A 17,224-nucleotide genomic window follows, 5' to 3' on the forward strand; every position below is an offset into this window, starting at 1 on the left:
AGTCAAACCAAAATTAAAGTTAATCTACTTTGGTGGAAATAAACATTAATCGGAGCAGGTATTCGGAGTGCAGTCGTCCCTTTGTCTCCCTCGTCGATTCGCGCGTTTGACCAACGTAGTCGCCGCACCGCCGCCTGGAGAACGTCGGGAAAAGGAAGATGTCCGCCGCCGCGATGCACGTACCGCGCGACACGCACATGGCAGAGACGATCGCGGACCACGCGGACGATTCCGCCGGATGGCGGAAGCCCGACAGGATGAACTCGACCATACTGGACAATTTTAACAAACTGAAGGACGGCAACGACTCCGTGAGGCTGAACGCCGGAGTCGCGCTGCTAAATTATCTGCGCCAACATAACGCGGTATATTAATACGTTAACCTCATTGTGCTACTTAAATTATATATAAAAAAAAAAAGATCTAATTTGTATGAGATATTCCTGACCGATTCTCACGTCGCACCATTGATCTGTCCTTGCAGGATCAGGATGACAAGGAGTTGAATTACGCGCTGGTTAGACTGGTGCGCAGTCTGGGCTCCTCGATGACGGTCACGAGAAGGGGGTTCTACAGCACCCTGACAGTCTACCTGATGATGCATCCCGACACACCGGTGGAGAAACTTCTGTCTATAATGAATTCCCAGTTGCACCCGGCTGGCAGTAATCCTAAGAGCGTAAGACCTACAATACTGTGTTTGTTTTGTTTGATTTGAAAGAAAAAATGATATTTTTAATATAATACTTGAATTTTTATTTCCATAGGAGAACGCCGATGTATACATGGGACGTATACTGCTGTGTGGCGCGTTGATAAGGTCCAAGTTACTTGCTCGCAACAGCGTCGAGATACAACAGCAGATTACAGAAATTCTGGTGAATGCTGGCAAACAGCGCAGCTATCTGTCATTTATCTCTGTTATGTTTCTCAGCGAGCTTATCGGTCAGTTTGATACTGAATCTATGAAGAATGTCTGGCCAATTGTCGAGAAGGAAATTGGCAAGCCATGGTCCGAACAAACTTTAGATACGTTTTATGTGCTGCTTATTGTTAGAGATAAGCATCCGTCGCTGGTTAATCATAAATTTTTAAAAGAACACTTGGGTGTGAAGGAGATTATTACCAAGGAGTCTATGGAAGATATTGTTAAACTATTGACGGTACGTCATTTTTAATGGGGTTTTAATAATCATCTTTCTATTGTAGATTTCCATCCATTGTAGCTTTTATGACAATATTACTCAATTACTTTGGGATTTGTTTTTTGCTTTTGCTTTTATCATAGTGAAATAATGTACAATCAAAATTGCTTATATATGGAGAGGCAATCAAATCTGGGTCTTTTACCTGACAAGTATCTGCTCTAAGCATCTCCGAATAATCTTTAATAAGAATAAGAATGTATATTTGAGTTATGTATTTCCGCACAGTATAATTTTTTTTGTTATTAGGCTTTACCTAGAATTATTTCTTACCATCATCCAGTGTTCAAGCTGTTTTGTGAAAAGCTAGTAGCGACCGAGCTTGTGGCAGACTTCTGGAAAGGCATCGATCAGAGATTTCTAAAACCATCGAAGAGTGATGAATATATCGCTGTGGAAATTTTACGACTAATTCTTGTTAACGTTACGGATAAAACTATAATTCCAACATTATTATCGCCGAATCTTCTACAACACATGTTAAAAAGATTTTCTAACTGCAAGAGGAATAATAACGATGAAGTTTTGGTAGCATTCAGAAAAGTTTTACACTTGATAGTGTCTGCTACGAATGACAATGACATGAAGACGAAAGTACAGCTGAGTATATTGAAGAAGCTTATATTGCATCCTGGTGACTTGATGATAGAAAAGAAGACGGGTGTCAAGGTGACCCAAATAATTACGGGAAATCTGAAGTTAGATGGTATCAAGAAATTGTGCCAATTGTATAGAAATATTATAGAGAATAGGGCAACTAAAGATAGAGAAGGTACAAAGGCGGAATTGTGGACAAACGCTGAGCGAAGTTACTCAGCGCAACTGTTAACAAGGTTAGTATAATTGGCCCACAAATATATGATAATATTTATTATCAATAGATTTTTGAAATAATTTAATATCTAATATTAAACGTGCATTCTTCCGTTAGATTAATAGGTCGTCAAGAGACGTTCTCAGATCAAGACTGGAGACTTGAGCAACTGACGTTCCTGTTCTACTATGGATTGTGTGAAGTGTCGAATGTTGGTGCAGAACTAGCGCGTAAGTATATTATATATGTATATATAATTTTTTTTTAATTATAAGCCGAAATAAATTTAATTCTTGTTTTCAGAACAATTTAAAGATTGTTTTTATCGTGCCCTGGATCATAAATTACCAAAATTGGATAATGCACGAAATCTGTTAAGCGCACTCGTTCATGATAGAGATTCGAAATTGCGATTAAACGTGATACAATTAAGATCGCCATTAAACGACGCAGCATTTGATGCTTGGGACAAAGTGATAAACTTGATTGAAAAACTGGAGAAAAACACAAAAAATTCGGAAGCCTTGCCGATATTTCATACAATGAATTTACACATGGGTCTACAATTGTTCTCAGATCCTGAAATGGCAATTATGTCGATTAATGAACTTCAGTGTTGTTACGAGAGATTAAATAAAAAGTCCAAGGGACATAAAAGGCTTGAAAATACAACTACGGAAGAGGAACCAGAATGGGTCGAAGTAGTAGTGGATCTTTTGTTATCTCTTTTGTCGAAGAACGATCATTTATTCCGTTCATTAGTTGGCTGTGTGTTTCCACATATCTGTCCGTATCTGACTCCATCTGCAGTTCATCAGATATTGGCCGTAAGCTTTTATTTATATAATTTTTATAATATTAGTTCTTTATTTAACTGAAAAGGAAAATTATTAATTTATTAATTCTGTTCAGCATGGAAAAATTCATAAGTTACAGTATATTTGTTATATTTTATTTCAGGTATTAGATATAAAAAATACTCAAAAGACACTTACCACAAAGCAAAATGACGATGAAGATTCCTCAGGTATAGAAAGCGAATCGGAGGAGGGCGAGGATGAGGAGGAGGAGGAGGAGGAAGAGGAGGAAAGTATTTCAAACGATGAGATTTTATCGAAGAGTGAATCTGAGTCTGACGCAAGTGAGGACAAGGATGAGGATGAAGATGAAGATGAGACAGTGACCGATAAATTGAGACTGGCGCTACATCAGGCTCTGGGTGACGCCGCAATGCAAACCGACGACGAAGACATCGACGTAGATCAAATAGACGAGGAAGAGGGCAAGCGGTTGGATGAATCATTAGCAGCGGCGTTTAAGATTCTCCGGGAGAACCGTCAAGCTCGTTCTAAGAAGCAAGGAAAAACGAGCCAGGCATTGATGCATTTCAGAGCTCGCGTTATAGATTTGTTATCTATTTATTTAGATATTTGCCCGTCTATGGCGGTCACTCTAGATATGATCGTGCCGCTCTTCGCTCTGCTAGAATTCTGTATAAAGGATCCGCATCAGGATCCGCTCGCGCATAGAATTCGGGCTTGCTTAAAAAAATTGTCAACGGTGAAAAAGTTTAAAGATACAACGGGAGTTGACGATGCTTTGCTAATGACAGTGTTAAAGGTAATTATTTGTAGCGATTAAGTGCAAGTCGCTGATTAAATGCTGATTGAACGATACATGATATATCTCTTTTAAGGCTTTGATCGAAAAAGGAGAGCGTTCTGCTTCGGTCTGTCAAGAACTCAACGATAAATTGGCAGAATGCTGCACTTTCCTCGTAAGGTGCGCGCAACAAGCTAACTTGTCTACTAAGAGCGTTGTAGAAATTTATGGTCAAAATTTAACTGCGTTCTTTAAGAAGAGAGATTGTGTGCTTTCGTCCATGTTGTTTAAGGGTGTATTACAGTTGTGTTGGGAGGATAATTGGCAGCTGGCACCTCTGCTGGTATGTATTAAAATGAATGTATCTTTTAATGTTTCCTAATATATAAAATAGAGCTCGTCTTACAAAATGTCATCTAATTGTTTAGGTGGACTTTGCTTTTGACAGCAGTATTCGATACTTCCGTAGGAATCAAGCGCTGGAGCTGTTATTAATTTTCTACAACAATAATCGACTGCTGAACATGGATACGAAATATGCCGACGTGAGAATGAAATTGGAAACGACGCTTTGTAAAAACACCATAGACACACTCAAAGAGACATGTGATCTACGTGTGAACGATAACGGACAATCTGCTTCGTGCAATAATGCTAGCGCACGGAAAAAAGTTATGCAGAAATTTATCGGGCATCTTCTGATGCTGTTGCGCGTCGTTTATGGACGTCATTTGCCACAAGCATGGGATTGGCAAGCCGTTAAAGCGGCGTTAATAAAATACAGAAGTCAAAACGCTCTTTCCGGAGATGCGAAAACTGCCTATAAGAAGCTGGCAGCAGAGATTGGAGTACCTCTCAATATGTAAGTATAATAACAAATATCCGATTCTCTGAAATTTTCTTGTTTGTATCACATATACACGCTTCTTTATTTAACTTCTGGGATTTTTTTTGTACTTGATTTAATTCGTATCGTCAGGCCATCAACGAAGGGCGATACCAAGCTGAATAGTAATACTGTTACTACACAAAGTAACGGCAAACAAAGCAACGTCGTACCTCAAAACGGAAAAGCAAGTGATTCGGAAGAGGAGGAAGAACAAGAAGAGGCGCAAAGTAATAATGATCAGAGGAAAAAGAGAAAGAATAAGAGTAGACAGAGGGACAAGCGATTACTGAAGAAAGAGGCGCGTGAGTTACGCGCGAAAGTTATGTCTCAAGATATAGAGCTGTTTAAATTTAGCAGTGTCAGTTTACCGGCGAACGAAGACGCGACGGAAGTTTGTCAAAACGGGAGTTCACACGACAAGTCTACCCGACAGAGCTCGACAACGCCACGGAAGAGGGAACGGGCGACGGAGGGCGATCGCGAGTCTAAAAGAAGAAAAAGTACCAATCGTGCTTGATACAACTTATAAACTTGCAAAAATAAAAGATGTAAAAACACATACAGCACGAAAATCGGGATGAATGTTTAGAATACGCTTGTCCTGTGTTTCAGATTTCGACGGGGTATTTTTATACGCGAAATAAGACCTGTATAAGAGTTATAATTAAATTATGTTACGAAAAACGAAATAATTAGCGATACATTGATTCTTCAAAATGTTGATTCTGTTTTCTTTATTTCTTTATTTGATTGAATAATAGAATTTAGTGTACGCGAGATCAAACTGGCTTTTCGGTCAGTTAGCGTCCAGAGATTTTACAACAACCGTCATCAAACTATTAATCTTGCCATAATTATATCTATATTATTATTTTAATTGGCTCGAACAATATTTCGACAATTTCTCGACGGATATTTCCGATTGTATCGTTAGAAAAGTTTACGCGGACAATTTTCATCAATATATGTTAAGTATATTGTACTCTGTCTTTAATTATTTATACAGATACACAATTCTTCGTTATCTCGCTAAAACAATCATAATAAATTTAAATGTCTAAGCGTATCCTAAACACTCGTCGGAATATTTTTTACTCAAATGCTCTCGTTTTGTACAATGTATAATAACGTTTTGTATATTATAAATAACTCCCATGTATATTATAAATAACTCTGTGTACAAAGAATGTACATATAAATCTTGATACGCGTGAATCTCTTGAAATTATATACGTCGTCAGTTACGTCAATTAACGTCAGTTAGCGAGTTCTTTTATGTAACGAACGGCCGTTTAATGCTACACGTGTAAAGAAACTAAGAGAAACAACACGGCCGTCGGAATGTTACTAGTCTATTGTCAAGCCGAAGTGGAGCACGCGCGCTCGGCTCCGGCCAAACCACTAGACCTTCGTGTTTCTGCGGAGGAGCGAGGGAGAAGAGCCGGAACTGCCGGAAGAGCGTCGAGGTCGAGTCGAGTTGTCGGATGCGGATCAGTCTTCTGCCGCCGACCCGAGGGAACGTCTCGCCGACGACATGCTGCGCTTGCTGAAGAGATTTCAACATCTGCGACGATGCTACTCGTCCGCGGCTCTGCCGGCGCCGGACACGAGCCCGCCGATTCTGTACACGGGCGTAAGTTGCGAACGGGAGTAAAATCTATCGCGAGATATGCACGGGTATGGCGACTGCGTTTCGCGAGAGGCGGCGAGTCCAGGGGGTTAAAAAAGAAAAGAGGAGGCTGAGATCGAGATGCCACACACGGCTCTCGCAGATGGGACCGCTTGTAAAAGCGGAATAGACACGGAATATTTTCGGAGGTTTATTAATGGACCTTTTTTTCCTAAAAAAAATTTGCGCGTCTCGGCGGTTGGACAGTGCGATATATTTATATGTAGATTATGTATTTATACGATGACCCCGTAATAGTCCAAGAGCGGTATTTCAAGTTCATGGCGAGCAAATTTTTCGCAAAGGCGTTTTTCGACACGCGATCCACGTCGTCAGGGTCGTCGTGTCAGCGCGTGTTTAGTAGAAATGCGGGCGGAGAGTTGGCCAACGATTTTAACGATCGAATAATGCAAGGTAACTTGAGCAAAATGCGACGCGCGCTGATACCAATTGACGACAGGAAATTGCGGATCCGGTATCGATAATTGTACTGTTATGTTTCTGTGACAGTCATGATAGATTTGCGATTTTAGGAAAATAGAGGTTTTGTGAGCGTGAGCTTCAACAGGCTTGAAATCGCGGGCGCCGATTCGCGGCAATTTCAGCTCGAAATCCGCGAACCGGTTTGTTTGCTTTATCGGCATTATAGTCATTTCTGCAAATATGTAGATTAAGTTTAATCTCGGTTTAACTTACTTCTTATCTTTTAGAAAAAGATAAAAAGTATTTACTATATAAGTTCTAGAGATTTGAAGTATAATCTCAGTTGATCTACATTGATAGAAGTAAAAGAATGACGTCGAATGACGATTAAATTCCGATTAACGGCTAATCTGGCAATTAATATGTCGAGTCATGTACTATTGCGTTAACATTTGAATGGAATTATTAATGTTTCGTTGTTTAATATGTAAGAAGGAAAATTAAATTATAAGGAATAACGAGTTACATTTAGTTCGAAATTTTGCTTTAAACTGATTAAATTCACTGTCAGTTAAGTTAAACAGAACTTGGTTGGACACCTTTTTAATCTGCTCAAAGAAGATTCTCCTCTTTTTAGCATTTGTAAACCGCTAATTTGTTGTATTATTATATAAATAATAACAGTTAAAGAAGACTTGAGATATAATTCGCGTTACATTTTAGAATAAATCTCTTTTTAATTTAATTTATATAACTCCATTTTTCTATTTGTTATTTAACTCAATTTATAACTATTTTTTAAATATTTTATTGCTTAATTTATAATTTTGTATTTTCTGTCTTTTTCTATTTATAATTTAATTTAACGTATCAGTTTTCATTTTTTGTATTCTGCTTTCATTTATAATTAAATTTAACTCATATTTTTCTATTTTCTCCTATTTATAATTTAATTTTATTTACATTTTGTATTTATCGTGCATAAGTACTTTTTATGCGCGCGTATATACATTTCTAACAATAAATTTACCTGTGTTGCTACGCACGATTCTATATACCTAAAGACGTCATAAAGCTTGAAAAATGCCATAAATTAAGGTCCGTAAAATTAAAGAGGTTTTTGTTTGTGATCATTTACGCTTTGATTTACGACGCGAGGACATCGATATCTAAAACGATTTTTTTTTGGCCGTTTGTTTCTCACTGGATTATTCATATTAAAAAATGAAAGAAGAAAAAAGATAATGCTGCATTCATTATTGCGTAAGAATACGCTACGAGTGAATGACTCGGCCAATTAAAATGGATAAATATACCTCTTCAAGGTGCATAGTGTTTTTTTTCCTTGTTTATTTTCTAATTCAACGCATTCGGATTTATTTCAGGCCTGAACTTTAAACATTTCCATCTTTTGATTTATGGCTTCGTGTGTCGCTAGTATGAAAAAATTGCGGAGAATTTACATATCAAACATATTGAAATATGGCTCACAATCAGTCCTTGATATTGACGACGGTATTATGTATTGTTATCTAATCGTATGCTTTGTTGCATAGTGATGAGCGTAATATTTCCCGGCGACTCGGCGATGAATCAACGAGAATCAACAAAGGGATTTAACGAGCGATCGATGAATTTTTAACGGATTTCACTCTCATTTAGTTTAATAAGTAAAGGAAGATATATGCCATATGCCATATATATGAAAATCAAGCGTTCACAGTTTTTTATGCAACAGATTCAACTCGAGAGAAACAGCTTATCGAAGACTCGAGCTTCTCTCGCTTTATCTTGTAACAAGAGACTGTTATTCCGTACGCTATCAAAATGTAAAGATTGGGAAATGCTTGATCTACACTGGACTGTGTTCAATTAACTTTTGAAACGGCGCGGATACCGCCATTTCAGAGTCAACTCAAGTTTGCATAAATTAAAGTATTAATACGGAATTACATGATTCATGATAATATCCTCTAAAGCAAACCGAAGCAATAACAAGTATTAAATAAGCGACTATTTACATACACACGTTCTCGCGATACTCGCGATATTTTTACCGCGAGATCGATGTAAACCGTCGCTTATTTAATACTTGTTATTGCTTCAGTTTGCTTATATCATTCTCGCGATACGCGTGATATTTTTATCACGAGATCGATGCAAATCGTCGCTTATTTAATACTTGTTATTGCTTCAGTTTGCTTAGATTAGAAAATATTCTCACAAGAAAGAGCGAAACTGTACATAGTGCGCTTCGTAACGTACGATGTGTATGCGACACGTTTCCTATGTTATGTATAAGAAACGCACTGCGATGGGAGTACATTAATTGCATAAATGGATTTCATTTCGTTGCAGATATTCATCAATAACGAATGGCACAAATCCAAGAGCGAGAAGACATTTCCCACCGTCAATCCCGCGACCGGTGAGGTGATCGCCGAGGTGCAGGAAGGCGATAGCGTGGACGTTGATTTTGCGGTGCAGGCTGCCAATAAGGCCTTCAAAAGGAATTCACCATGGAGAACCATGGACGCCTCCCAAAGGGGAGTTCTCTTGAACAAACTGGCAGATTTGATCGAGCGCGATCATAAATACATTGCGGTATAATACGATATTGATAATTAATATTATTAATATTGATATTTAATAAAAGAATTCGGGATTATCGACATTTTAACGATAGACGATCTTTAGAGATCAAGCTAAGAATGTTTATGTCTTTTAATTTTATATATTTTTTTGTTTTAAATCGATGCGAAGAGATCGCAAAGTATTTTTTCGACCTTTGTTCGTCGATCTAATCTAAGTAACTGATAATAATGTATAGTTATAAGTTACCTATAAGTAAAATCATTATTCACGATCAATTATTCACAATGTGCATAATGTATCATTTGTTAGTTACCACGGAGTTTTTCGAAGTTACTTTTGGGTCGAAAAAATTAATGAATATTCGGCTTGTGTCCAAAGTTTTTACAATCAAGCTAATTCGTTATCTATTACATTTCAGTCCTTAGAAACTTTAGACAACGGGAAACCTTATTCGAGCGCGTACAGCGTAGACGTGCCCATGAGCGCTGGAGTGTTGAGATATTATGCGGGATGGGCCGATAAGAATCATGGAAAAGTTATCCCAGCCGACGGAAAAGTCTTCGCATATACTAGACACGAGCCAGTAGGAGTATGCGGTCAAATTATTCCCTGGAATTTTCCTTTCTTGATGATGGCATGGAAGATAGCACCAGCTTTAGCTACAGGTGACCACGGACATAAAAATTATATATATTTTACTATAAAATTTTAATCCTTTTGTGGTTCCGTCACAATTAATGAAATCTTTGGGATAAGTTCTGTAGTGCACGTAACATTGAAATTATTATTTTATTCCTTAGGAAACGTCATTATTCTGAAACCTGCTGAGCAGACTCCGTTAACGGCTCTTTATATGGCACAATTGACTAAGGAAGCTGGATTTCCTGATGGAGTGGTCAATGTCGTTCCTGGTTATGGTAAAACCGGTGCCGCGTTAGTCGCTCACGACAAGGTCGACAAGATCGCGTTTACGGGCTCTACCGAGGTCGGCCAGCTAATAAAGCAAAATGCTGCTATACACAAGTTAAAGAGAACTACGCTGGAGTTAGGTGGAAAATCTCCTAATATCATTCTTAAAGATGTCGATATAAATCAGGCGGTGGAGACAGCGCATTTTGGATTATTTTTTAACATGGTAAATTACTTTGACGTTTGATCATTTACGCACGGGTGACTCCTCTTCATTCTTTCTCTAATTTTCTGTTTCGCTCATTTTCAAATTAAATTTCCGCCAGGGCCAATGCTGTTGTGCAGGCTCAAGAACCTTCGTTCAATCGAACATCTACGATGAATTCGTCGAAAAAAGTGCGCTCCGCGCTAAAACTAAGCCCGTGGGAGATCCGTTTGACTTGAAAATAGAACAAGGGCCGCAGGTATGTTCGAATTCGTACAGATTAGATTATCAATTGACACATAATTAGCATTAATATGTAATCGTGTAATTGAAATTATTGTTATGCTATTTATATCGTTGTTTAAGATTGACGAGGAGCAGTTAAACAAAATTATGCGTCTGATAGAAACTGGTAAACAACAAGGCGCTAACTTGGTAACAGGCGGCGAGCGCATTGGCGATAGAGGCTATTTCGTTGCTCCAACGGTATTTGCAGATGTTCAAGACGATATGACTATAGCCAAAGAGGAGGTAAGCATTAAGATCATATTTAACCTGTAAGATGTAACATATCTAAAAAGAATCTACGCTGTTTCTTGGCAGATCTTTGGTCCGGTTCAGCAAATCCTGAAGTTCGACGATTTGGAAGAAGTAATTGAACGCGCAAATAACACCGATTACGGATTAGCTGCTGCAGTTTTTACGAAAGACCTTAATAAAGCGAATTACATAGTGCAGGGTCTTCGCGCCGGTACCGTATGGTAAGTTGTTTGGAAATATTACAAAGAATGAAAGCTGTGAGCTCTAAAAAAAATATACAAATTAATCTCGTTGTTAATTTTTGTACAGGGTCAACACATACAATGCGATAATTCCTCAAGTGCCGTTTGGTGGATACAAAATGTCTGGACACGGCAGAGAACTTGGAGAATATGGACTTGAGGCATACACGGAAGTAAAAAGCGTAATAGTTCAACTTGAGGTGAAAAATTCATAAAAGTATATCAAGGTCGCTATCAAAAAGTCATTTTACAAGCATTTTATACCGCAAAAAGACCAAGTATGATTGTACAGGTATTTTTTATATAATTTTAAAATTTATTACAGATTTTTAATCTGTTGTATTGCAGTTAAAGTTTTTGCATTTTTCATGTATAAAAGTACTTACAGATTGTGAATACAATTCGTAATTCAGTTATGAATTACGAGCACACATAAAGCAATGTAGCAATAGCTTTTGTAACATAAGCTGCAATATGCATGTATAACAAAGAAAGCATCGCACAAAATATTTTAAATTCTTGATTATATATTCTTAAAAATATTCTATAAATATTTTTTATTATTATAAAACTTTACTTTCTAGTTTTATTTCATTTTGTTCATTTTATTCCCACTTGAGCATAATGTATGTTATACATTAAGGAAAGTTTTCTCAAGCAATTTATCACAATGCAGATCTTGCTGTTATTTGTGTGAAATTTCACGCTTCAGTAGATTTTGCAAACAAAGATAAAACAGAGATTACAAATGTGCCATGCTTCTCGCAAACCTCGCTCACACTTTGCTGAATAAGTACAACTTAAACACTTTTAAAATTAAGACAATTGTATTTTCTTATTTTTTAAGTTTATAACTTAAAGTTTATAAATAAAATATCATTAAAAATCACTGTTTTAATTTTCCTTATTAGAATGTACTTTCATAAGCGTATCCGAAGCGTTTGTTTCCAGCGGGCACATCTCGTTTTCCAGATCCTCTTCCAGATCTTTTTCGCAAAAATGAGATATGATGCTTGCACCGAACGCGTCGCCTATAATGTTGATTGTCGTTCTGAAACGGTCACTGCAAAATAATACATTTTTTATTTTACTGCGTAGCAGAAGAAGAATGTATTCATATGAATTTGAAAGAAAGATTTATATTATTCGTAAGAAATTTATCCTCTTTCATCTCTTTTAAAAGAGAAGAAAAAAAATATTTTTACGTACGTAACATAAGCGATACGTATACTTACATAAACCAGTCGACGGCGATAATCAATGTGACATCTTCAACGGGTACTCCTATAGAATTTAACACCATTATTAACATCATATAGCCACCACTGGGTATGCCGGCAGCTCCCACGCAGGATACTGTACATGTAATACTGTAGAACAGCAAACGTTGAAGTTATATAAGGAATTAAAATGTTCAGATTGTTTTAAACAATGCAAAATATATCTCGAAGAAAACGCATTGCAGTTCAATCCACGCTCACGTTTTAATCACTGACCTGATAATTATTATCCTCAACAAAGAGAACTGCAGCCCACGTAATTGTATAATAAATATCGCCCCGACAGTTTCGTACAGGGCTATCCCGTCCAGATTTATTGCTGCTCCAATCGGTATAATGAACTTTGTTATTTTGGGATTTATGCCCAGCTCTTCTAAACATCTTAATGTGTAGGGAACCGTGGCGGTGCTAGATTATTACGTTTAATTAGAATGCAAAGTTTTATCTGATTCGCACGTCGATGTTTTTTTTTTTTAATTGTACCTCGACGACGTTCCGATGGCTGTTGCAAAAGTTGGGCCAAGTTTGGATATAATTTTATACGGCGATTTACGCATGATGATCCAGTAAAGGAGGGGCAGGATTACAAAACCCTGTAGTATTAGTCCAGTAAATACTGTTAAAATGTAAAATCCGAGATGGCTCATTACATCGCCAAAATCATCTATTTCCAGTATTCGGCCAGCGATAAGAAATAACACACCTACTGGTGCCATCCTAAACAAAAAAGTATTGTTATATATATGCGCACATGTAATCCAAATATTCTATGTATATATGTTAAATATCTTTTATCATTAGATTACATCATTAAAAAATTTTATATATACAAGGGCAAACACTCAAAATAAAATTAACGGAAAACGTACAGAACGACATTGTAAATTGAAATCGTTTTTAACAATAATATAATTCTATAATATTAAGTATTTAATTAATATAATAAAGGATAATAGTAATGTAATGCACGTACAGTGTTACCCATTTCATAATTTTCATCATGATCTCGGCTAAGGAATTAAAAAAGTCTGACAGCGGCTTTCCTGTTGCGCCTATCTTTCCGATTGCTAAACCTATTACCAGACTGTAAAATACTAAGCCCAAAACATTTGTTCCTGCCACATATTCGCTCGTTATGGGCCACTCTTCTATCGGCACTGTAATAAATTGAAAATATGTTTTCACGAAGTGTGCATAATGCTAAAGTATAGTTACGTTACAATTAGCTTACATTTTCATTCTGCATGTGTACTTTCGCGAATATATAGCTGAAGCAATTCTTCAAATTTAATATTTTTTTCTTATGCTGCTCATAAGCCTGTATAAAATGAACATAAAATTAACTAAAGAAGCTGTTGTTATTTGCCGCCCCAAAGCATTATTTCAGATAAGTACTTTCCAACACCGTTCGCGTCTAAAAGATTAAAATTTTATTGAACAAGCGATTGTGAGTTTTATTTAAAAAAGAGAAAAAGGAAAGGAGCTGCAAGCGAATGAAAATATACGATGCGTTTCGTGGTACCTGACGCATTGGCTGGCTGTTCCAGAACGGTTTGATACTGTAATAAAAGAAATATGATATTTTTTAGATGTTCCAAATAGATGTTCGATTAAATTACATAAACATACCTGATACATGCATGCATGTACTAAATTATCGGGAAGGAGATTACTGCATGAAAAAAAGACATATTATGTATACGATTATACGAAGAAAAGACATCTTTTATGTACAAAGCGTTTTCAAACTCCGCTAAGAAATTATTACGTATCTTTGAAACGCACACAGATGATCTACTTTTGTCTTTCAACCATTACGTTCGCGCAGAAAGATATTAGTTTCGGTGTTGCGAGAAAGCTTCAAAAGTGCGAATTTTGTAAAGAAATTTGTAATGATGTGTACTCTAATAACATTTAATTACCGAATTAGATCTAAAATTGTGTCCACTGTCATAAAGGTTTTTGTGGACGTTGATACGACCTGAGCTCCTTCGTTTCTTATTAATTCACCCGGTCGAATATTCTCAACAAGTATGACACATAAAGTTATTCCAATCGTAGTGGTCATTAGATAATAGCACAATGCCATCAATCCAATAGGTCCTGCACAATATATATATTTCAACAAATTCTAATTATAAAAAAGTAAACTTTTCAATTTTTGTTATATTTCTTCCACAATTCTTCGTGTGAAAAATTGTGTCGCATATAAATATACATCCGATTTTGTTCTTTAATTTTGCTTTAAACAATTCAGTATGCGAAACTTTCTGCCGCATTTTGCGTTTGCATAAATTATTCAAAAGAACATAATTAATCATTAAAAAATAGCAAGAATTTAATTATGCATTAGTAGAGACGTTAAAAGACAATAAAAGTTAATAGAAGAATTAATTCGGATGATAAAGTAGGCGAAACTCAGGTTTCGCACCGCGAAATCTTGGAAATTTACTCCTGATATATCAGGCTAGCATGTTAGGCAAGGAGGTTGACGGAGGTATTCCGAGCGCGGGTCTTGCCACCCCTCATTGCCTCCTCGTAATCACGCTGCTATTGGTCAGAGCGCGAGAGCTTACTGCCCCTTCTATGCACACCTGCCAGCGCTCTGATTGGCCGTAGGCTGGGCATCCTCGTCGCGCGCCCGGCGCGCCGTTTCAATGGCGATGAGTAATAGTGGGGGTAGGCGTGCCGCTGCTCGAATATCTACTAAAACCTCCTCGCTCAACATGCTTCCCGCGTAACAGGAGCGATTTCTCAGGAATTACAGACAACCCAAACTCGAGATTCTCGCTTTCCTCATAACCTAAAATTCTTTTCATAATTTTTATGATCTTTCAAGCGCCAAACGAATGCACGATATATTCCTCGTTGGTACTTAATAATAATAATTTAATATTAATATCTATTGTTTGTTAAATTAATAACGTTTTTATTAATTACTTTTTTATATATGTCGTACTGTATGAATAACTGAAACTATATATAATTATATGAATTAATGCAGTGTTCGTGCTCGGCCGGTTCGGCGGAAAGGTTGTAGATAAGCTCTAAAATGCACTGTACGACACTGGGTCATATCTCGAGAAATATATTTATTTTAACATTGTTATGTATGCTTTAATGCGAGACTTGCTCTCTCAGATGTAATTAGACGCTAAAGAGTTTCAAAATGTTGCTGCATAATGTTAGATAACAAGAAAAAGGTAGCCGCGAATACCGACGGGCGGCGTTGGGTGACAAATTCGGAGCTCCGAAATGCCACACGTGAAACCAATTAAATCTCGAGAAATACGTTTATTTTAATATTATTATGTATTCTTTAATACAAGACACGCTCTCTCGAATGTGATTAGACGATAAATAATTATAAAATGCTGTTGCATAATGCTAGCCAAAGAGAAAAAGGAGCTGCGAATGCCGACGGGCGGCGTTGGACGACAAATTTGGAGCTCCGAAATACCACACGCGACACCAGATAAATCTCGAAAAATACGTTTATTCTAACATTGTTATGTGTCCTTTAATGCGAATTAGGCTCTCTCGAATAAGATTAAACGATAAAGAGTTATAGAAAGCTGTTGCATAATGCTATAGCTAACGAGAAAAAGGTAGCCGCGAATGCCGACGGGCAGCGTTGGACGGCAAATTCGGAGATCCGAAATACCACACGCGACACCAAATAAATCTCGAGAAATACGTTTATTCTAACATTGTTATGTGTCCTTTAATGCGAATTAGACTCTCTCGAATAAGATTAAACGATAAAAAGCTATAGAAAGCTGTTGCATAATGCTATAGCTAACGAGAAAAAGGTAGCTGCGAATGCCGACGGGCGGCGTTGGATGACAAATTCAGAGATCCGAAATACGATACGTAAGACGTAAGACCAACTAAATCTCGAGAAATACGTTCATTTTAATATTGATATGTATTCTTTAATGCGAGGCATGCTTTCTCGAATGTGATTAGACAATAAATAATTATAAAATGCTGTTGCATAATGCCAGCCAGCGAGAAAGAGATAGAGGCGAATGCCAACGGGCGGCGTTGGACGACAAATTCGGTACTCCGAAATACCACACGCGACACCAAATAAATCTCGAGAAATACGTTTATTCTAACATTGTTATGTGTCCTTTAATGCGAATTAGACTCTCTCAAATAAGATTAAACGATAAAGGGTTATAGAAAGCTGTGGCATAATGCTAGCCAACGAGAGAGAGATAAATGCGAATGTCGGAAAGGTATTAGAAAACTCCAAAATACAATAAACTCTTTATCGTGTAATTTTATTCAAGAGAGCATAATTTGCGTTATAGAACACATAAGAATGTTAGAATAAAGATATATCTCTCGAGATTTAACCAGTGTCATTCGTCGCATTTCAGAGCTTCTATATATAATGATTTCTGACTTTCATAAAACGCTTATATCTCGGCAACCGTATATAAATGATAAAAAGATGATTAAAGAAAGACTTTGTACTTTATACTTCGCCCTCTTGGTATTATTTATCGTCTAATCACATTCGAGAGAGCATGCCTCGCATTAAAGAATACATAACAATATTAAAATGAACGTATTTCTCAAAATTTAGTTGGTCTCACGTATCGTATACGTATTTCAGAGCTCCGACTTGTCGTCCAACACGCCGCCCGTTGGCATTCGCCTCTACCTCTTTCTCGCTGGCTAGCATTATGCAACAGCAGCATTTTACAATTATTTATCATCTAATCACATTCGAGAGAGCATGCCTCGTATTAAAGAATACATAATAATATTAAAATAAACGTATTTCTCGAGATTTAGTTGGTCTCACGTATCGTATTTCGAATCTCCGAATTTGTCGTC

General features: G+C 37.0%; 3 protein-coding genes across 3 annotated transcripts in view; 2 read left to right on the forward strand and 1 right to left on the reverse strand.

The window, feature by feature from the left end:
* The first annotated feature begins 120 nt into the window (after positions 1-120).
* LOC112459035 (myb-binding protein 1A) lies at positions 121-5,071 on the forward strand. The gene is made up of 10 exons (XM_025022928.1): positions 121-365; positions 485-679; positions 768-1,163; positions 1,455-2,038; positions 2,137-2,249; positions 2,323-2,846; positions 2,980-3,639; positions 3,716-3,964; positions 4,050-4,483; positions 4,601-5,071. The coding sequence occupies exons 1-10, from the start codon at positions 159-161 to the stop codon at positions 5,025-5,027; spliced, it is 3,789 nt and encodes a 1,262-aa protein (XP_024878696.1). The 5' UTR covers positions 121-158; the 3' UTR covers positions 5,028-5,071.
* Positions 5,072-6,044: 973 nt separating this feature from the next.
* LOC112459036 (aldehyde dehydrogenase, mitochondrial) lies at positions 6,045-11,805 on the forward strand. The gene is made up of 8 exons (XM_025022929.1): positions 6,045-6,143; positions 8,961-9,206; positions 9,616-9,862; positions 9,998-10,332; positions 10,433-10,570; positions 10,678-10,842; positions 10,915-11,072; positions 11,161-11,805. The coding sequence occupies exons 1-8, from the start codon at positions 6,045-6,047 to the stop codon at positions 11,306-11,308; spliced, it is 1,536 nt and encodes a 511-aa protein (XP_024878697.1). The 3' UTR covers positions 11,309-11,805.
* A 165-nt stretch (positions 11,806-11,970) lies between these two features.
* The window catches only part of LOC112459037 (excitatory amino acid transporter 3-like), a 6,104-nt gene continuing 850 nt past the window's right edge, over positions 11,971-17,224 (reverse strand). The window contains exons 2-9 of the mRNA XM_025022930.1: positions 14,296-14,476; positions 14,003-14,045; positions 13,896-13,932; positions 13,347-13,530; positions 12,857-13,090; positions 12,590-12,781; positions 12,329-12,463; positions 11,971-12,156 (exon numbers count right to left, since the gene is read on the reverse strand). Of these exons, the coding sequence (XP_024878698.1) occupies positions 11,988-12,156; positions 12,329-12,463; positions 12,590-12,781; positions 12,857-13,090; positions 13,347-13,530; positions 13,896-13,932; positions 14,003-14,045; positions 14,296-14,476 (1,175 nt within the window). The 3' untranslated portion in view covers positions 11,971-11,987. The remainder of the gene's footprint in view (positions 12,157-12,328; positions 12,464-12,589; positions 12,782-12,856; positions 13,091-13,346; positions 13,531-13,895; positions 13,933-14,002; positions 14,046-14,295; positions 14,477-17,224) is intronic.

Source organism: Temnothorax curvispinosus, unplaced genomic scaffold (assembly GCF_003070985.1).
Source record: "Temnothorax curvispinosus isolate PA1 unplaced genomic scaffold, ASM307098v1 QBEX01009448.1, whole genome shotgun sequence".
Lineage (NCBI taxonomy): Eukaryota > Metazoa > Arthropoda > Insecta > Hymenoptera > Formicidae > Temnothorax > Temnothorax curvispinosus.

What these genes read in the sequence shown, in the direction of transcription:
- LOC112459036 (XM_025022929.1), top strand. Translation starts at nt 6,045, where the DNA reads ATGCTGCGCTTGCTGAAGAGATTTCAACATCTGCGACGATGCTACTCG. An exon ending in AAATAGAACAAGGGCCGCAG is followed by an intron (nt 10,571 to 10,677) that starts GTATGTTCGAAT and finishes TCGTTGTTTAAG; the next exon opens with ATTGACGAGGAGCAGTTAAA. An exon ending in TGACTATAGCCAAAGAGGAG is followed by an intron (nt 10,843 to 10,914) that starts GTAAGCATTAAG and finishes GTTTCTTGGCAG; the next exon opens with ATCTTTGGTCCGGTTCAGCA.
- LOC112459035 (XM_025022928.1), top strand. Translation starts at nt 159, where the DNA reads ATGTCCGCCGCCGCGATGCACGTACCGCGCGACACGCACATGGCAGAG. An exon ending in ATCTGCGCCAACATAACGCG is followed by an intron (nt 366 to 484) that starts GTATATTAATAC and finishes CTGTCCTTGCAG; the next exon opens with GATCAGGATGACAAGGAGTT. An exon ending in TGCTAATGACAGTGTTAAAG is followed by an intron (nt 3,640 to 3,715) that starts GTAATTATTTGT and finishes ATCTCTTTTAAG; the next exon opens with GCTTTGATCGAAAAAGGAGA.